At 47.0% G+C, this 21,541-nt stretch overlaps 1 protein-coding gene across 6 annotated transcripts in view; it reads left to right on the forward strand.

The window, feature by feature from the left end:
* Positions 1 to 19,907, forward strand: part of ldb2a (LIM domain binding 2a) — an 82,357-nt gene extending 62,450 nt beyond the window's left edge. The window contains exons 4-9 of one of the 6 annotated variants that reach the window (XM_030101541.1): positions 1,682 to 1,804; positions 5,835 to 5,918; positions 9,723 to 9,846; positions 12,333 to 12,386; positions 13,070 to 13,218; positions 19,668 to 19,907. In XM_030101541.1, coding sequence (XP_029957401.1) covers positions 1,682 to 1,804; positions 5,835 to 5,918; positions 9,723 to 9,846; positions 12,333 to 12,386; positions 13,070 to 13,218; positions 19,668 to 19,898 — 765 coding nt within the window. In that variant the 3' untranslated portion in view covers positions 19,899 to 19,907. The remainder of the gene's footprint in view (positions 1 to 1,681; positions 1,805 to 5,834; positions 5,919 to 9,722; positions 9,847 to 12,332; positions 12,387 to 13,069; positions 13,219 to 19,667) is intronic. The other 5 variants (XM_030101549.1, XM_030101557.1, XM_030101565.1 and 2 more) reach the window with 5 other exon arrangements.
* The last annotated feature ends 1,634 nt before the right edge of the window (positions 19,908 to 21,541 follow it).

The raw sequence follows: 21,541 nt of genomic DNA on the forward strand, positions 1-21,541 counted from the left end.
ACACATGGAAACGACACAAATACAGTGTAAAGGATTCCAGTGGATTCCTCCGAGCGGCGCTGCAGAGCTCAGAGCGACGCTGCTGGATGAGAAATCAGGTTAACAAAAGAACGGGACCAACTTAAAGCAGTCAGTTTATTAAAACTCGCTTAAAATGAAGAGTTGGTGTCAAACCAAAAGGAGAAAATGAGACGCTCAATGAAAAGTGAGAGCTTATATCCAAAGCATTTATTGTTCGTGTTATAGAAGTGGAGTAAAACGATGAAATAGTGGAACTGTTGTGGCAGTTCCAGGATATAAATAAAGACTTATGGCCTTAATCCCACAATAAAGTGTTATATTGGAATTAAGCATCATTGGGGTCATGTTTATTCAGTATGTCATTATCAAACAGCAATAAGTGACAGTTCCTGTGTTCCAGTGTGATCAGTAGTGATGGGAAAGTTTGGGAATATGGAGTAACGGCAGAGCGGTGTGTTGGAAGCTCTCCTCTCCTCTAACAGCGGGTGTCGTCGTTTCCCCACAAACTCACACATTCAGCGGCGAAAACTCAACTTTGTCTCTATGTATGTGTTCTGTAGCCGAACGGGTGGAGGAGCACAGAGCGAGCCAGAACGTTACCCAGAATTCACCTGTCCGGGGAGCGGCAGAGAAACCTGCCGGCTGCATCGGCTGCTCGGCTCCTATTTATTCTTTTTTTTGTTAACTGAGTGTGTTGGCACGTGACCAGCAGAGGTGGATGGAGGGGGGGGGGTGGATGGAGGGGTGAGGAGGAGAGGGGGCGGTGGATGAAGGGTAGAGGAGGAGGGGTGGAGGAGGAGGAAGGGGGGGGTGCAGTATGGCCGCTAGCCTCTTTCTTGTTGATCCTCAGGAGACCATCTGCGCTGGGGGCATTGATTAGAGTGTGTCTGGTGGGATTACATCTTTGCTGTTGCCATGCCAACTAATCAGCTGATTCCCCCCTCCTCTGTCTGCCTCTCTCTCTCTCTCTCGCTCTCTCTCTCTTCGTCTCTCTCTCGCTCTGCCTGGTTGTCACAGCAACGAAATACGGGAGAAGTGCGAGGGCCCGGCGAGCGCCGAATTCAGCTAAAGGGGCGAAAAAATGTTTTCTCCCCTCTCTCCATCTCTCTATGCCTCGCTCTCTCTTTCTGTCTCTCTCTCTACATCTCTCGCTCTCTGCCTTTCTCCTCTCTCTCCCTCTCTCGCCCTGCCGCACTCTCTCTCTCTCTCTCTCCCCTCTCCCTCTCTCTCTCTCTCTCTCCTAATTGGCAACTCTCTCTGACCTGAAGTTCTTTTGTCTCTGGCGTAAACACACCCCTCTCCAGATTACATTTATTTTCACATTTTAGAAATAGCTGGATGGTTGAGAGGCCCAAGGACAGCCGCTCTGAATGAGGGAAGCGAGCAGAGTAAATATTGGAAGCATAATAGCTCCATACTACAAAGTCCTTGAACGAAACCCAAAAAAAGACAAGAAAAGAGAGAGAGAGACACAAAACACTTCCAGCTTCTTTTCCTCCTCTCAAATCTACATCATGCCGGGCCAATAAAGGCTGATTTTTGCTCGTGTGTTTCCGGGTCGGCTGACGTGTGGCTGCCGGCGGTGGGGGGTGGGGGGGGTGACGGGTGGAGGGGGGGGGGGGGCACCGTCCGACCGTCTGACCGCGGCGTCTCTGTCCAGGTTTGCACGGAGGGTCGTCTGATCCTGGAGTTCGCCTTCGACGACCTGATGCGGATCAAGACGTGGCACTTTACCATCCGGCAGTACCGGGAGCTCATCCCTCGCAGCATCCTCGCCATGCACGTGAGTGTGACATCATCAACACGCGACGACGACCCCCACCCCCCCCGTCTAAAAAACCCCATTTCCTGCCTAACGAGGGTCCCTGCTCGCTGTTAGACACTTTTTATAGGCTATTCATGAAATTTAAACGCCAACAAAGCAGTTTGGAGGGATTTTTGCAAACCAATTTATTTGCAGACATCAAAGGCCACCAAAGATAAAAAAAAAAAAAAAAAAAAAAAAGGCCCTTGTCAGGAAAAGCAGCACGAAAGAAAAAAAAAAAAAAAAAAAGGTCGAGTGAATAATCTGCTTAATTCCTCTCAGAGTAACACACATGTGGAGCCGCTGCTGTTTTCAAGGGATTTCGCTGAAGCAGCCGCTGCTAAAACCACCGATCGTACAGACTGCAGCACTGACCCCGCAGCCAGCCGGGGTCAAAGGGCGGCCTCCTCTCACACACCCTCACTTCACGCAGCAGCGTCCTGTTCACACTCTCCGTTCGCCCCATTCACACTGTCAGGAGGGACGAGACGTAACATCCACATTAAGTAAAGAACAAAGCAGAAGGCCAAACTCACAGAGAGACGCCGGAGGTCGCCGGAGGTCACCGGAGGTCACCGCAGCTCCTCTCACATTTGAAGCCGACGTGGTAAACAGGATCAGCGCTGAGTGATGTATGCTGGTGTGTGAAGTGTGCTTCTGCCTTCTTACAAGTGCTTTTATTGTGCGAAGACAAGAATATTCATTCAGGTGATATTTCAGGTCAGCGGGATGTTTTCAGACTTTCCTGCTGTGCTTGGAGCAGCTGTGTCTCCTGAATATTCAGAGAAATAATCCCGTCCAACCGAAACTTGGAGCCTTTCCTCGGACCGAGCCGGGTTTCCTCCTGAGGAGTGGCTGATGGCGAGAGCCTTTCCGCCTCAGCCACAGGGAATTAAACTCTCCTCCACATCGCTTTCAGCTTTTCTGCCGTTTCTGCTTAAACGAACATCGTTTTCAGAACGTCGGCGCGTAAACATGAAACTGTTCTCAAACGTTGAGTCTGACACCGACGAGGTAATGATTCACTAATCACTGATTTTTATTTTGATGAATGAAACCTGATTTATTAGCGTGTGTGTGTGTGTGTGTGTGTGTGACACAGCGTCTTCTGCCAGACTTTTTTTCTTTTCTTTTTTTTTTTTCCTCCCCAAATCTTCATATGAATTTCACTCCCCAATAAATTGGCCCCTGAGGGGATTGGCTCTAATTCCTGGAGAGCGGGATATTGTGGGGGTATTGTGGTCCTGGGCAGATCTGCACTGATTTCTCTGTGTGTGTGCGTATGTGTGTGTGTGTGTGTGTGTGTGTGAGCTTCCTCTTTTGATCGCTGCCTGGACTAATGAAAGCAGAAACACACACACACACACACACACACACACACACACACACACACACACACACACTCACACACACACTGGGAAGGAGGAAGCTGCAGATTCCAGTGGAGATGGAGCTGCTGTGGAAGGACGACTTTTTGAAGTCAGATGAAGCGGCGCTGCACCTTTTTCCTTTTAACCATCTCTCATATGAGCCCAGAGGGAAAGAAATCAAAGTCTGTCATTAACCCTTTGTAGGCCGCTCGCTGAAATCTGTAAGATCTTTTACAATGGAGTTCTTAGAACTTGGCACTTTTTGACATTGGTCATGATTTGTGGAGAGTAAAATATGTTTGGAAGTGTAAAATCAACACAGTCAAGCTTGGCTTTTTAAATATTAGACTAGTTCTTCCAGATGAAACAGTAATAAATGGATTAGCAGTATTTTATGTCTAAAAATTGTTTATTACATGTACTATAAGGTATCAGAAGGATTTATTTCTTTTTTAGTGTGTCCTGATGAAGTGTGGAGAAGAGAAGTGAAGAGATGTGTTTTTTGTGGTCTGATCATGGATATCACCAAAATCACAGTAATTTACAGTTTCCAGACACTTGAACTGCAAACGGAGGACATGATGTTGCTTTATTGTATGAAAACTGCTGCATTTATTTATTTAAAGTTTGGAAATTTAGTCAGCAGTTTCCCCTGATTGAATTTTAGCTTTAAACTCTCAGAATAGGATGAAAGCGTCTGGATTTCTGCAGAAGCTCTCGTGTCCGTGGTGCAGTTCCTGCGTCGTCCACCGGGGGCAGACTTCACAAACTGTCACTCAGCCTCCTCTCTCTAAACGCGGCCTTATTTCCGTCTGGGTGACGGCTGCAGGAGCGTCTCGGGCTCCTGATTGATTGACAGGCGTATCGGCTCGTCGCACTCGGGTCGTGTTGCTGCAACATGACAGGCGGCGGCGGCGGAACCTCCTCCGAGTCCCGCCGCTGACCTGTTGCCGATGTGGCGTTTGTGTCAAATTTAGCAAGAAATACCAGCGTGACAGCTGGAGCACAGCAGGGCGGAATCATCCAGCAGGGAAACAGCCATTTACCATCCGTGTGCATTTAGTCTCATTAGCACGGTGTTTACGTCACTGCTTCTCTACAAAACATAACAATCCAACTAGTTTCAGGGAGCAAATTTTTGAAAATAAGTAAAGTCTGTTGTTTGAGTCCTGATTTAAAAGAAGTGTGCGTCAGCAGGAGGGGATACTGAAGAAGACTGAACCTCTTCCTGAGGACCTCAGAGGTCCTGATCACTGAGTAGACCTCTTCCTGTCATGTAAACTGGGCCTCAGAGAAGCATCAGTGCTCACAGAGAAGACCTGGATGAAAGAGGAAACTGGATAAAAACCAGCTGATGACACAGAGAAAGAGGAAATCCAGCGCGGGACGCCGTCCAGCAGCCTCTGAACCCGCAGCTCTTCGTTCCCCTCGCTGTCGGCGGCTCATTCAGGAGAAAAGGCTGCAGAAACAATGCAGACGCGCGCTAACACGAGGCATTAGCGGCGTTTCCGTCCTCGGCGCGGACGCATTAGTCCGTGCACGGCATTGTGTGCACGGAGGGAGACGGACGCTCCTCCAGGAGTGGACCAAGCCGCAGCGCTGATGGGAGAAGGAAGGCGTTTGACTAAAGCACTGGAGACGTCTGATTGTAATGAAAATCGTTTCATTAGATGTTTTTGGGCGACCTAACCCTGCCGCGTGGCTGTTCATGCTCTCTTGCTCTCTGGTTTTGTTGTCCGGCCTCTTAAAGCGAGCGTCTCTGTCGTCCAGCGCCGTCCGTTCATCCTGACTCTTCCTGATGAGCGCAGGAATCCGGGCGGCGATCCGCTCCGGCCTGCCGACGGTACAGGAGGACTCCCTCGCCTCCCTCTTGACTTTCCCCACACAGAGATGCGACTGGAGATAGAACGATGCATTTTTCATGAGCGGCGGAAAGCGAGCGCGCTCCCTGCTCCTGCTCTGCTCCGCTCTGTCAATACCTACAGCTTCTTATGATTCCAGCGCTTATTCCAGGAGCTGCAAACAAGCTCGGTGAATAATCGCGTGTCGTCGTCAGATGCCCGCCTATAATTGCTATTTGTTTTTTTGTTTTTTTTGTTTTTGTTTTTACGATTCAGTCTTCACTCCTACACATAAAGCAGAACTACAGAGATGTAATAATTATTTGTTAATCGATTTTCCTGCGTGCATACGTCTGGTTTACATCTGTGCTTTTCACAGATTGTGTGTATTCAATTAGCAGCCAGCAGCGTCAGCAAATCCCGTCCACAGTAGAACAATCACAATAATAATAATAATAATGGAAATTTAAATGAAATGACAAAGTAATATTGATTAATTAACCTACAAATTGACAGCGGTGTGAAATGAAAGCCCCAAATACTTCTAATCAGGTTCCTGACGGCGATGTGAAGTAGCTGCCGTTCTGTCTGGAGGGCGTGAAGCCTTGATGGTGCAAACCAACCAACCGACGGCTAATTGGTTGTAGATAATTAGTTTTGTGGTATTCAGCAGAATGCAAACATAAAAATACAGAAATGCCGCGTGTGTGTGTGTGTGTATTAAATATCTAAAAGTTGTGTGTGTGTGTGTGTGTGTGTGTGTGTGTTTCCATGTCCCTGCTGCCGCTGTGACTTCAGGCACAAGACCCTCAGGTGCTGGAACAACTGTCCAAAAACATCACTCGCATGGGTTTGACCAACTTCACCCTCAACTACCTCAGGGTAAGTTCTGCCTGCGTGTGTGTGTTCGTGTGTGTGTGTGTGTGGCTGTCACTCTGCTTTTGTCGCCGCTCTCCTCACACTTCGCCCTGCGCTCCTGATGCAGTAATTCATGCAGCTTATAGCTGCGGCGGAACAGGAAGTGCTGAATATTCATGCTGCTGCTCAGTTTAAACGCGGAGAGCCGGTTTGCAGCCGGCAGATTCTCCGCTTGTCGTTTCATTCTTCCCTCTACGTTGTGACTGTAAGTGTTCTTATTCCTCTGTTTTCAGTAGGATTTATATATTTATTTTTTTTGTCTTACCCAGCACGCCTGCGATCCCCGGGCCTTTGAAACTTGAGTGTATAATTTCCAAAGTGCGCGGCTTCAAAACAGAAGGAGCATTTCCTCTTTACTGTCGGCGTATACGCGCCGGCCCACCTGACCGCCGCAATATAATTTACGGAAATGGGAAGTATAAGCCGGCTGAATACATTAGTGATTATTTCACAGGGCCGTGTTTGTGTTTTCCTGCGCCGCAGTTGACTGACAGCTCCGACTTCCAAATGGGAGAACAAGAGAGAGACGAGGAGAGGGAAGAATTAATTGGATACAGAAAATTAGCATAACATTAATGAACGCTCCCTGTTGAGACTCATAATTGTGAAATGGCGCAGGAATCAGGGAACGGCACCTCCACTGCTTATAATAACCGAGTGAAGAAAGACACACAGCGAGGGAGAGGGGGGTGGGGGGGTGGAGGCGGGTGGAGGGGGGGGGGGGGGGGGGTGCAGCGTGGCTGTTTTTGTTTTTCTATAACAATGATTTTCCATACAGGAACCGGCTGAAAGAGAAAACACATAATTCAAGTATCTGTAATTACACGCGCCGGCTTCGGCGTCTGGGCGATTCAGGCGGTCACCGCCTCACGCAGGAAGTTAAGCTGCTGTAAATATTCCCGCTGAGACGAGAATAATTCACCCCGGCTCCCCCACAATCGATCGTTTATCAAGAAAGTGAGCAGATTTTAGAACTGGAGCTTCTTTTCATGTTTTCTTCTCAACTAACAGTGAAGTAATAATAGATTCTTTATGGCTAATTGTTGAAATAACAGTTTCTCATGATACGGGTTTGACCTTACAGTGAGTTAGTAACTCGCTCGTTTTTAAACTAAATCTGTTATTGAGTCCAAACTGAATTCATTCCCATCCTAAAACGAACTAAAGAATCCTATTACAGAATTATTTTAAGCAGAAATGATGAAATTTTCTTCACTTTCACCACATTTGTTAAACGTAGTTGGGGTTAAATGATAGTTATAATAAGAAAAAATCCTTCCACAACAACTTGAATGTGAATATTTTCATCCTTGCTAAATATATTTGATTGATGAAGGTTAAAGACTCACAGAACTTTTAGGAAGGATCGTTTTTAGGCTTAGTTATTCTTAAATAACCAGATGAGACACGGCTGCTGAGTGGACTGATTGAATCAGACCTCATTGGTGTGTTTTTTGTGTTTCTGTGATCATTTGACCTTTCCATCAGGAGTTCTGTCCTCCTGTCGGTGCCAGTCCCCTCAGGTTGGACACCACACACACACACACACACACACACATAGAGTAAGAAAAACACCTTTTGGTCCCCAGAACCTCGGGACTAATGTGTGTGTTAATCAGTCCTGGTGTTTCTCTCAGACACGCTGCTGCAGCCGCTCCGTGTTGGTGTTGGGCGCCGCAGCCTGGAAATAGCCCTGGTTTTCAGGCGGAGAGCCAGGGCCTGCTGGCTGAGCCGGCGAGGGATATTACCGTGTCAGGAGGGAGCGATCAGAGGAGAACACGGGATTAGTCTGCAGCGGGGATGTTCACTTTACCTCGAGCGGCGTGGCATCGGAGCGCCAGACGCGGCTGTGTTTACGTAGGCTAATTTGGCATAAGCGGCTGAGTCGGAGCGGCTCGTGGAGAAGATCTGCACGGCGCCGCCGCAGTCCGACCGGGATTCCCGCCGTTGTCAGGCGGTTTGTTCCAAAGCCTCCGAATGCTTCTGCTCAGGCGGAGCAGACGCCGCCGGGCCCGTCGAAGTTTCCCCGAGCGGCCGGGACGCTGAAGGTCGCTCGCTAGCAGTCTCCTTTAAACTCCAAACCCCCATGAGGCTTTCAGCAGGGGTTTCCGTACGAGAAAGAATGGTTATAATCAAGCAAAAAGCCTGAAGAGGTGTGGTCAGCCTGAAAAAAAAAGATATTGACCATTCAATCGAACAGAGGGATGAAATAACGCCGAAGATCTCAGAATTATCAGCACTGTTCAGATCTTCCTCTCATCTTCCATCCCATTTTACCGTATTTTGAGTTGCGGGGTCATTTAGATAAATTCTTTTGAATGCAAACACAAAAAAAGCATCAAAAAACGGTTGTAGTTTTGAGATCGCGACAGTTGGAGGCTAACAGGAGGCCTTCAGGTGCGTCTCTCCCTCTGGGAAGCTGAATATTCCCACTCTCTGCTTGCTCCTGAAAGCATCGTTATATAATGCAAACAGAAAAGCAGATATTTCATTTTTATTTTTATTTATTTATACCTCCTGAGCCTCAAGTATGGAGTCATTTCAACAGAAACAACTTTCGAAGAATAATGAATTATAATTGGTCAGATAAAGTTCCTCCTAAATATTCTCAGATTACCGATTAAAAAACAAAAACAGCTTTGATTTGCTGCAGTTATCTCTTTTTCCTCTTCACATGTCATAAGTTTACTGTTAAATAACTCCTGACAGAGTGCAAAGTTTCAGTGCTGATGATGATGATTTCCAGCAGGTAAAACGAGGGTTAAAAAAAAGGTATTTTCAATCTGATGAAATTATTTCTTGTGGCGTTTGGAGTGATTCGTCTTTTTCTAAAGTAAATTGCTCATTATGATGAATTTCAGAGTATTTTATCAATTGATTTTTTTCACCTTTTCCAGCTTAATCGTTTGAAATTGCGAAATTCTGTTTTATTTTGCTGGTCACTTTCTGTTCCAAAGAGAACAAAAATAACTGAACTAATAAAAAAAAACATATCAATGAAGTAAAAAAAAAAAAAAAAAAAAAAAATCACTTTTTCTTTTGTACATTTCAGAGTCTGAACATTTTGACCTCTACTGAAGAAAAGAAAAGAAAATCAAAGTGGAGGAATATATTTTAACTTGGTGGAAATGTGAATTTCTAGAGATCAAACAAAAACCAGCCTTACTAGCCTGAACATGTTCTGAGCCCAGCGAGCGTCCTCCAGCTCCACCAATCAGCAGCTGGAGGCGGCCTGAGCCGCCCCTGATGTGATCCAGATGTTATCTGGATTAGATAATCCTGATGTATTTAAGATGACAGGATGACCGCCGGTTCCTCCCGCTGCTCATCTCCACTGAGTTACGGTGTTCTCCACACTGGATATTGTTCTGCAGCGCTTTTAAGATGAGAATGTTGTTGGATGAGAGTGTGGGAACCAGACAAAGCAGAGAGAAGCCCCACTATCGTGTGTGTGTGTGTGTGTGTGTGTGTGTGTGTGTGTGTGTGTAGTTTTTGTTGGAAGTTGTAAACAGCTCCACTAAGGCCTCTCATATTAAAATGTATCATCCCGTCCATTTTTTTTTTTTCTTGCTCTGAACACTTTGTCACTATAAAGTTGTTTTTTAAGCTGCTGTATTAATAGTGTCTATAAAACCCAGATTTACTGCCTGATTAATCTTCCCCCGTCTGTGTGCGATTAATTGAGCGCCTAATCGCGGCGTTTTATGGCGTCCGTGCGGCTCTACCTGGGACTGAAGGTGTGCTGGGTGCTGTCCTTCCTGTCTGCAGCTGTGCGTCATCCTGGAGCCCATGCAGGAGCTCATGTCCAGGCACAAGACCTACAACCTCAGCCCGCGGGACTGTCTCAAGACATGCCTGTTCCAGAAGTGGCAGCGGATGGTCGCCCCACCAGGTAACTGCAGACCCGGCTCGCTTCCGCAGGAGCCTGGGGATCCGTCTGGCTCCACTGACACTCCAGAGTGGATAGAAACCAAGCAGTAGACCTCAGGAGGGGTCAGATCCAGTCTGGTCCCGTCCCATCCAATCAGATCCAGTCTGGTCCAATCAGATCAATCCTGGATCAAGTCAGATCCAGTCAGACCCAGTGTGGTCCAGTCAGATCCAATTAGGATCCAATCCGGTCCAGTTAGATCCAGTCAGGATCCAGTCTGATCCACTATAGTCCAATCTGATCTAGTTAGGATCCAATCTAGTCCAGTCAGGATCCAATCTGATCCAGTCAGATCAATTCTGGATCCAGTATGGATCGAATTAGATCAAGTCTGGTCTGATCCATTCTGGTATGGCCTAAATCCAGTCAGATCCAGTCTGGATCCAATCTGGTCCAGTCAGGTACAGTTAGGATCCAATCTCTTCCAGTCAGATCAAGTTAGGATCCAGTCTACTACACTCTGGTCCAGTCTGATCCAGTTAGGATCCAATCTGGTCCAGTCAGATCCATTCTGGATCCAGTATGGATCTAATTAGATCAAGTCGGGGCTGATCCATTCTGGTATGGCCTAAATCCAGTCAGATCCAGTCTGGATCCAATCTGGTCCAGTCAGGTACAGTTAGGATCCAATCTCTTCTGGTCAGATCAAGTTAGGATCCAGTCTACTACACTCTGGTCCAGTCTGATCCAGTTAGGATCCAATCTGGTCCAGTCAGATCCATTCTGGATCCAGTATGGATCCAATCAGATCAAGTCAAGTCTGGTCTGATCCATTCTGGTGTAGCCTGGATCCAGTCTAGTTCAATCGGATCCAGTTAGGATCCAGTGTGGTCCGGTCAGATCCAGCCAGAAGCCAACCTTGTCCAGTATAATCGAGTTGGGATCCAATCGGGTCCAACCAGATCCAGTCTGGTCTGGTCCAGTCCAGTCAGATCCAGTCAGGATCTAGTCTGATCCCGTCTGGATCCAGCAGGCCGAGTGGATCCCTCCCTCTCTCCACACTCGGTCCCTCCTCCTGCCTCTCAGGAGGATTTCTTCCCTCCACCCGGATTCTGTTTCCATTGCATCATTTATGATCCCAAATTTGCCGCTAAGTGTCTGTTAATCCCTGGAATATGTGTTTCCTGTCAGGTGTGTGAAATTAATCACAGTCGCCTCTTGAATCTCAACCTTGCCAATCTGGCCGCGGCCTCTCAGCTCGCTGTGATTGATGTTTGTAGGCTGCTTTCTAAAAAGTACCAGCCTTAAATTGGCTGTGCGGCGGTGGTAAGCCGGCGAGAGAGCAAGCCTGCCTGCCTTCTTTCCTTCTTTTTTTTTTTTTTTTTTTTTGGGACAAATCGGGGTGGCTGCAAATTACAGCAATGCTTAGCGAAGCGTGACGAGATGTCTTTAAAAACCAACACCAGTCAGAAAGCCTTTGACTCAGACCTGTGTAACTTTAATTAAGAGTGCCGAGTGTAATCAAACTAGTAGATCCAGCTCCCCGGCCAGCGGCTCCCCGGCGTCGACGGCCATCTTCAAAGAACAGGAGGAAAAAAACACGCGGAGCATTTTATGAATATTAAGTCTTGTGGAAAAAGCGCTCTTGTATTGCTGGTTAATTGCGCTCGCAGCTCGATATGAAATCCTATAGGACCGATACACTTTTATCGTGAATTATGTGCCATGCAGCTGAAGTTGAAGAGAACCTTCGCAGCCTGGTCCCACGCTCCGCTCGTCCACGTGGTTCTGCGGTTTGGCCCGTTTCGCGCTCTTCCCCGCGGTTTTTTTTCTCCTTTTCCTGCCATTCTTCTCCAGTTTGGAGGCGAAGCCAGGAAGGAAGCCACGGGCGCATTTCTGCTCTGATAAGTCCTTTTGGTGGAAATGGAAGTGATTTTAGTGCGTCACCGGTTGGGGATCGGAGGAAACCGGTCGGATAACAGAAATGTTTGTCTCTGACAATAGACTCCATTCTTTTTTTTCTTTCTTTTTTTTTTTTTTATGGTTTTTTTTTCCGTACACACGTCTGTCAAAGTCAGCCGTGGAAGCAAGCGGCGATCAGGACGAAAATCCCCCTCATTGTCGCGCCTGTGCTTTACAGTGTGCGGTGGTTGTTTGTATGGCGAGCGGCTGGTTGCGTCTCCCTCGGCGTGATTAGCGAGCAGCTCAGAAAACCCCATTTCATTTTCAGACATCTGTTTGAAGATCACAGCTCTGTTGTCTCGTCTCTCTCGAGATTAAAAGGAATAATGTTTCCTAACAAATGTTGGCAGGATTTGCAAAATGTTATATTAATTAATTATGCTCTACATAAATTATTTTGTGAATGGGAGAAACACTAAGATCTCTATTTAACCTGTGTCAACAGTTTACGTCTCTTTAATAATGGCTGATGGGAACGTTACGTTGATGGTTTGCATGTTTCTGTCTGAGTTGAAATGAAACTGACGTCTGGCTCCGGTTTTCAGCTGGACACCCACAGAACTTCAAAACGGAAATATTTCCCACGAATCACAAAAAAGGTATCTTCTCTCTCACGGTGTCACCTGCCTGCGGCCGTCCTCCTCGCGTTGCCCTGCGCTCCGCTGCATGCCCATCGACACGCCGTCGGACTAACACACTCATTCACCTTCGTCTGAAGCAATTCTAGAAACCCTACGTCTGTTCTGTGACGGCTATCAACTGAACTGCTTTTACTTTGAAAGAATCAGGAGATGTTCCCGATAAAGGGCTTCAAATTAAGAGACGCTCAGCCGCTCACATCTGCAGAAACTCGACAAATTCACTGAAACTGATCCAGTAAAAGAGCAAATCTAGTATAAAAACAAACACAGATGTGCCTCCTGCCTCAGCAGAGCAGTTTCAATCTGGCCGGCGCCGTTCAGAAATCATTAACAAATTTACATTACGGCGAGCATCAGGGTCCATTGTTGAGCATTTATGCAAATGAAGTGTGTTTCTTCCTTACTAGTGCATGTCTGGGGAGATGTTAACGCTGCTGCGGCTTCACCTCCCAACAAAGCAAAGCACGGATTCCCTGTGTGTGTGTGTGTGTGTGCATGTGTGTGTGTGTCCTCTACGCATGCATGCATGCACCTTGTACATTGTCCTCTGTACGTCTCCACACACACACATGCACACACACACCCCTTCTCCCCGTCTGTATGCGTTATGTTCTTGGCATTGCCTCTGTTTGTCTTTGCTGGTCGCGCCAAAGCTGAGCCCGCCCGACAGACCACCACCAAGAGGAGGAAACGGAAGAACTCGGCCAGCAGCGCCAACAGCAGCGTGGGCACCGCCGCCGGCAAGAAGCGCAGCCCCGCCACCAACTTCAGCCTCTCCAGTCAGGTACCTGTAAGCATCGGCTCCACTCGGTTTGCCTCTTTCTTTCATTCCTTCTCTCCAGTCTCTCGCCGTGTCGTCGCAGGCTCTCGCTTGAATTTATCTGCTCAGATGAGTGAAGAAAGAAGAAGAGATGCAGAGAGGGGGGAAGTCAGTGAGACAGAGAGCCTCCAGGGGCCGCGAGCGAAAACATCTCAGATCAGGAAACACGTCAGGCGTCATCAGAAGCGACACGATAAACATTAACAGCCATCAAAAAGTACAAGAGCGGCTCGATATAGACATAAGAAAGTCAACAAAGTGCTGCTCTGCTGCAGGTTGTGCTGTTTGGTTCTCTTCTCCGTAAACTTCACTCTTCTCAGTGTGTGTGTGTGTGTGTGTGTGTGTGTGTGTGTGTGTGTGTGTGTGTGTGTGGTAAACGACCCACTTGACCTGCGTGTCCTGCTGAGTGGCTGTAGCCTGCAGGAGGCTGCAGCGGGTTTGAATCTCGGGACCACATGGGAGCGTGTGGGCGGGAACAGTGACACACTGCCCTCTCCCAGCCACCGCTGTTCGAATGCCCCTGAGCAAGGCAGCGCTGCCGCAGCCGTCCGGAGGACTGGGGGCGAGCGGCACGCATCTAACGCCAAACTGAATGCACAGATGGTTTAAAGGAGGAGTGTGAGCGTTCTGCAGCAGAGTTCTGCTCAGGTGGGAAACAGGAAGGTGGTGATGCCACTGTGGATTTCAGAATAAAATCATATTTAGTTATATATGAACCAACAACATTTCTTTCACTGAAGAAGTTATAATTATATCCAAAAACAAACCATTTTTACCAATAATTGATGAAATAATTGCTTAAGATTGAACTAATTTCAACATCATAATGGAGGAAACTGGTTAAACATAAACTGAAATATATGTTTATGTGAGTGACTGCAAAGTTCTGCAAGAGCAGAATAATAAAAAAAACATCAGCATAAAAGTATATTTAGAAAATCATATTTTAACTGATTTTTTTTCAAATGCTTTCACATTCAAGCCGTCACTATCGAGATAGTCACTGAATAAACCTTTTGCTTTGGAAAACGTACTCTAATTGCTGCTGTTGAGCCAATAGAAACGGTTTGTCTCTGAATTCACATAAAACACCAGAAATGACCCAAACGCAGCTTTTAGACCAACATTAGTTGCTTTAAATTAAATTGTTTATTTAGAAATCACACTTTTTAATGCAGGAGGTTTTGCCGTATTTATTCAATCACAGCTTAAACTAGATTTCATTGTACTATCATGTTCAAATTAGAAGTTTGAAAAGCTGATTTCAGCTCTGGGGAGTGAAAAACCTGCATTTCTGAATAAAGATTAGAAAGTGTCTGTTGTGCAGAGAAGTGGCGTCGCAGCAAACGCAGCGTTTGGACGGTTGCGCGCTGCGTTTCTCGGTTTAAATGCCCAATTCGGCTGCACGTCTTCGTGAAAGGCCACTTGACACAGTTCGAGGTTAAACAGCCTCTCAAACAGCTGAGCGTTGCGCCACATGCCTGCCGCTCCCCTGGAGGATTCGCGCCGTTGCGGCTCTGCAGACTTTTACTCCGTACGCTGCTCATTATGCTCGTTCAGACTCCCACGTTTATTTATTTATTTATTTAAACAGATCTTTTCAGAGAAGCTGAAACTGATCTGGAGCTGAAAACAATCCAGCTGCGGCTGGCGCTCTGCGAGCTGACCGCTGGATGAGGATTGCAGAGCTGATGTTTCTCTTTACGGCCTGAACGGCGTCGCCAGGCAGAAACTACCGGCACACACGAGTCATGTATTTAGAACCGAACCGTGATCTTTGAATCTATTATGTTGTTTCTGCAACATAAGAAAAAAAAGGAAGGAAAGATCTTCTGTTTGAGTTTAATCTAGAGCATTGTGGAAAGTGCGTCAAGTCACTTTGGATTTTTCAGTTTTTAAACATTTTAATGTGACTGCCTGGTTAAACAAAGAGAACAACATTGATAAATTCATTAAATGCTTTAAGAATTACCAGTTTTAACCCTAAGTTGTTCTCAAAGGATGGTCTAAATTCAGCATAAATATGTACCATCACACCAATTACTTGGTGAAAATCACTAAAATCACTTGTATTTTACTATTTTTAAGTGGCCGTAATTTATTCAATACTCTAAATATGAGTTTATGTGTTTAAAAATAGATGCTGTTTGAACAGATTCTCACATTTTCAGATCAGTCAAGTGTATTTACTGGAATATTGGAGGCTGTGCTGCTTTAAGAAACACAGCAAAAATGAGTCCTACTTAAATTTTCAAACCTAAACAAATGAGCAACTTCTCAGATCTGATCATCTGCTTGATAAATGGTTAAATTGGAAACAAAAAAAAAATTGTATTTTTATTATCGCTGTATTTTATATTGTGAGGAAAGTATTATGTTCTCGTGTCAGAAGTAATTCTTCTCCCAAGGTGGTTTTTAAACAAACTCAGAATAAATCTTCACTCGGGTTGGAGAAGTTGTTTCGCAGGTCGACAAGCCGCCGCTTTGTTTCTGTGATTTTAAACCACGAATCAGTCGTTCATCTGAGCTTTTTCTCATTTTCTTGTTTATACTTTTGAGTCAGGAGCACGCACACACACACACACACACACACACACACACACACACACACACACACACACACACACACCCTCTTGTCCCTCTCTGCTCTGTGATGTGTTCACTGTCTCGTCATCTTTTCAGATTTGTTACCCTCGTTCTTTTACCTCCTTCCCTCCGTCTCTCACATACATAATATACATCCCATGCACGCACACACACACATACACACACACACACACGCACACAGCACGCGCAAATTGTTTTCTCTCTGGAAGGCGGCGTGGCTCTGTGCCAGCTCTCATTATCACCGATATCTGTATACACCCTCCACCCTCCACCCTCCACCCCTTCCTCCTTCACATGCACTCTCGCTACTCCATCACTGCCCCCCCACCTCCTCCTCCCCCTCCTCCTGCCCCCCATCACTGCCACCCACCCACACACACACACACACGCACAGCGGCAGCGGCAGCCCCGCTCGTGGTGCGTTCACACGCCTCTTGAAGACGGCCGGCGCTCCTGCTAACACGCTGCTTACATATGTTGCTCGCCTGCTGTCTTTGTCTGAGAAGTTGTTCGTTTGTGGCTGAACACAAGCCTACGTGAGCCCAATAACAATAAGTAGTGGACCCTCGCGCGGGGAGGGGGGGGGGGGGGGGGTTACCGGAGGGTGGAGGTGGAGGGTGGGGAGGGTGGTGATGGTGTGAGCAACACTGACCTCTAGTGGTGTGAAGGGAGTGTTTGTTTTTACCCAGCAGGCCCCTCTCTGCACTCTGTGGTTATTCCTCATTGTTAGAGTGTGAAGCAGACCCTCCGTCCACTGTACACACACTAGTCACACACACACACACACACACACTTATTTCCAAGGCTCTGCTCTGAGGATTTAAACAACACAAGCAAGCCGTCGGGTGAGCTGAGGCGATCCCGTCTCTCTATTTTTAGGCGGGCGGCTGCTTTCCTACCTCGCTCTGACCTTTTCAGTGGAATATTTCCACTCTTCAACCGAAAGCAGCTCTAATCTGGAGCCACAGGTTCGGCGCCGTCATGTTGAAGAGACGTGGCCGCTTTAATGCAGAGATGCTCCCGGTGGAACCAGGCGTCATCCGGCTCCGAAACACTCTCTGCTAATCACCACCAAGGAATCAACTCACAGTTAAAACTGCATGAAAACACCCAATTTCACCTTTTCTTAAAGAAAAAAAATCTCCAAATGTGCTTCAGTGTTCAATTTATATCACCAGTCAACAACACAAAGAAGCAAGAAATGCTTCAAATACAACATTTTAATGTTGAGCTGCTAGTTTTCTTACACTTATCAATATAAATGTAGAAACAGCTGCAGACGTTACCTGGTATGACATCCTGTCTGATAAAGTGTTAAAGGGTCGACTGTTTAAATCTCATGAACTCTTTCAAACTACTGTTAAGCGGCTCATTTCATGACAATAACAGCTGTAATTAACTCAAGCTCCAAACGCCTCTGAAAACGCTCCATTTCCTCCAGTGTCAGGAAGTTTGGATAGAACATGCAGTGCCCAGCGGGAAATTGCTTATTTATCAAATGAAACAGGGTATTTGTACATTAAATATTGATGTTCTCACTTGGAACTTGGGTCTGAGAGCTAAAGAAAAAGGCGGAACGTGCTGTTGGTTTTGGTGTTTTTGTGAGGTTAATTTATCCTTTAAATGTGTTTAAATGCTTTAATTATGAAGGAAACGCTCAGTAAACCAGCAGAGGCGTCCAGACTGTCTACGCTTCATACCTTTAAACCTTTTCTGTCTCACCCCCGTCCTCCCCGTCCCGCCACTTGTTGTCTCGCGGTAATGAGCGCGGCGATACGCCGACGACTGCGTTCAAAGCCCGGCCGCCAAGCTACCGTCAATGCTAGCTCTTAACGAGATGAGTAGACAAGTAGACGGTATTAATTAGCTCACAATTAGCACGCCGCGGTCCCGGGCTAGCCACCAGCTGTTATTGTCTCAGGGATTTTTTTTTTTTTAAAGGGGGGTGGCGCCCAAAATTGGCCAGAGGTAGGTTGACAGGCCTCCTCACAGGAACAGATGGCGAAGCCGAGCCTTGTTGGCAATCAGCGCGGTTTTAGCTAATGACTTAATTAGCTATGCAAATTGACAAATCAGTGTGGATATTGTCATTTAGTTGAAAAGCTCACCTAAATTAATTAGCCTGATTAAGGCATAGTGGGGTGTAGAAGTGGTCGCTAGGGGGGCTTTGGGGATGGCTCGGATAAATAAACTGCCGCCGCTCACTGCTGCTATCCATCAAACTGTGTGTGTGTGTGTGTGTGTGTGTGTCTAGTTTTTGTTTGTGTGTTTACATCAATGCTCGTGTGATCGTGTGTTTATCTCTGTGCGGTTCTGGCGTCGCTGCAAGTTTGTCGTGTTCAAAACAGACACACTAACACACACACACACACACACAGGGTTAATCTGCATTCAAGTGCTTTTGTGTGCGTTTGTGTCGAGGTGTGTGATTGCGTGCTGAGGTATGATTGTACAGTAGGCTTATCTGGGTTTGTGTGCCAGTGCGTGTGCGTGTTTGTGTTTTTCTGTGTGGTTTTGTGTGTGTGTGTGTGTGTGTGTGTGTGTGTGTGTGTGTGTGTGCGTGTGCGTGTTGCTGAGGCCAGAGCAGGATCTCCCGAGCCAGGCAGGGCTGACACACATGGCCAGTGAAGCGTGCGCTCCATTTAACTGTACAGCTTCTTCCAGGTTAGGCCGGCCGGGCGGCTCCGGCGGCGGCGGTCAGACCCGGATCAGATCCTCCGGCTCTCAGAGATGCTCCAATAAATGGAGCCCTGATTTACGGCGTATCGATCTGTATTTGAATGTGAATAGTTTGTCAGCAGAAGGAGTCCTTTCAGGAGCGCGGGGGCATCCCTCTTCATCAGGACCGCTTCCCGTCGCAGCGGGCTCAGATATCAGCGGATAATGGATAAATCTGGCTCTCTCCCTGCCTGACCCGCTGTGAGAGGGCCATCGCTCTGAAATATGTCCGACATGATGAGTATTGATTGGGGTGGATATGGAGCGCCGGGGGAATCCGCTTTCCGTAGCTTTTATTTGCACAGGAGAGCGAGCGGGGCCGAGCGGACGCAGCGTCCGTCCCGAACACACTGTAACACACCCCGGCGCCGGCAGGGGGGCGGGAGGCGGGAGGCCAAGTCCTGTCTGGAAAGGTCTGGTCTTCATGACCCTCAGCTCCAAAACCAGGACCGTTAGATTCTAATGAGAGAAAACATGCATTTTGGTTTATTTGAGGTAAATGGTGATTAGAAGGTCTTTCTGAGTGGATCTCCTTCATTTGATATTCAGATGGCGCTTTGGTCGGAGAATTAGATGAAACAGATAGGCTTTAATTTCTCCTCTGGTGATTTCTCACTCATTTTAGCATATTAATTTCAAATCGCCCCGAGGCTAAATACAGCCGGTCCTGCACAAAAAAAAAAAAAAAAAAAACCCAAACATTTCACAGCGGCCTCTGTAAAAATGAATTGTATTTGTATACCAGGTTTCACAGCTACTTAGAGAATCCTTTAAAAACGGTAACCTGCTCAAATTAAACAAATTGTCAAGTTGGGATTAAAGAAAGAAGAACATATAGCTGGATGGAAAATCTGGATAAACACAGCTGCTTTTAGAAGGAAAAGAAATGCTGTTATAGATCACCGAACAGGATGGGGTTATTTTTATTATCCAACATCAGCATCAGAAACTTTTCTGAAACAAAAGTGCATTTTGACCATTCTGCCTCCAGGTGGCGCTGAATGGCTTGTCGTCGTTGGGATTACCTGCTGCAGAGTGAATCTGGACCACACTTGGTTCTTCCAGTTTGTAACTGCCCCCCCCCCTCTCTTTAGGACGTGATGGTCGTGGGCGAGCCCACCCTGATGGGCGGCGAGTTCGGCGACGAAGACGAGCGCCTGATCACCCGCCTGGAGAACACGCAGTACGACGCCACCAACGGCCTGGACGACGAGGACGACTTCAACAGCTCCCCGGCGCTGGGCAACAACGCCCCCTGGGGCAGCAAGCCCCCCTCCGCCCAGGACAGCAAGCCGGAGAGCACGGCGGCGCAGCCCTCGCAGTAGAAGACAGACGACGAAGACGACGACCCCGCACTCCGAGTGGACTGGACTTTTTAACCCCTTCCCCCTCCCCCCCTTCAGGCAGAGCTTCATGCCTCATAACATTGTCCTGAGCCCCCCCCCGCCCCACCCCACCGCACCCCCACCCCGCCTGCAGCGCTCCGCCGGCACGTCCAGCCGCGGGACGGACGTTTTCTCGGACCCTGAGAAGTGGCAGCATTGCACAGCAATATCCACAGACAGCGAACACATACGAGCCGTATGCAACTGTAATATAAGGACAGAACCCGGAGCCGGCGTCTGTTTCCCCTCTGTTTTCCAAAAGAATGCGGTGGAAAATTGCGGATCAAATTCTCCTCCTCAGACCGTCGGACACAAGCCCCTCGTCTGGTGGAATACCACAGCTGTGATTGGTTGACCCGCGGGTCACAAGTCATCACGCTGACAGTAGACGGCGAGGAGGAGGAGGAGGAGGAGGAGGAGGAGGAGAGGAGGAAAAACAACAAACAAGATGTCTCATAAAACAGCAAGGTGTTTTTTAACAGCCAGCAGAGCTCCTGGAATCATCTCACCACATTGGAGACAGATGAAACATTGTTTGAGGCAATTGCATTTTTATTGGAAATTCGGTTGGCTGTCGGTTGCTTCTGCTGTTGCTGTTTATTTCCATTTCCAATTAAGAGGAAATAAAAGTTCTTCACCACCATGGACTCCTTTCAAACGGGGGAAATCGTGTCCTAGGATTGTTTTTTCCACATTACTGCAGTCGTCACAGATTGTGATTTCATGCAAACCGGTTTGATTGTGTTGGTAGTCTATTGGTATTTCGCTTCTCAGAATCCTTTGCAATCACGTTGTAATTTTGCCGATCAGTATGTGAACTTTGCCGACACGCGTTGATGCGTCAATGTTGATTTTATTTTTCTCTCTCTCTCTCTCTCTCTGTTATTCCCTCCTGGAAAATTGGACTTCTTTCCCTTTAACGACCTATTCCCAAACTGATACTGAAGCCTTTTTCCTGCATGGTTTTCTAGATCTTTTCTTTGGTTTGATATCTGTGCTTTTTAAAACCCATCAGTCAGATTTCGGTTCTTTCGGGTTCATCAGTTTGGGAACACTGTTACAAGGTTTGTAGCTCTGTAAATAGAGGTGGAATCTATTTTCTCCACTGTAAATCAGCCACTGAAGGCAGTTGGGATATGGCAGCTGTTTCGTTTTGTACAGGAGGTTCAGATTTCTGTCGGGTGGTTTGGACGGACGGACGGACGGACGGATGGATGCTGCTTGGCCTCCGCCTCAACCAAACTCTCTCTCTCCTCGTCTTTTTCGCTAGTGCAGAACCAAAGCCAGAAAGGTAATGAACAGCCACACGGTCACACGGTCGTGTTCGTTGTGTATTCTGTGACATGCTGTGGGATGAAACCAACGTTTAAAAAGAAGATGAAGTCCCTTCCTTCCACCCCACAGAAATGCTTTTCCATCCCTGTTTGTGTTCACGATTGTTCTTTATTCTTTAACTGAATTGATCCTGCATATATATATGTATACATATATATATGTATAACCCTGATCTCTTTCGTTGGACTTTTCTTTGAAAATGGGCAAGAAGACAATGACGGATGTCTTTATACAATTGGATCCTCTGG

This window comes from Salarias fasciatus, chromosome 2 (assembly GCF_902148845.1).
Source record: "Salarias fasciatus chromosome 2, fSalaFa1.1, whole genome shotgun sequence".
Taxonomy (NCBI): domain Eukaryota; kingdom Metazoa; phylum Chordata; class Actinopteri; order Blenniiformes; family Blenniidae; genus Salarias; species Salarias fasciatus.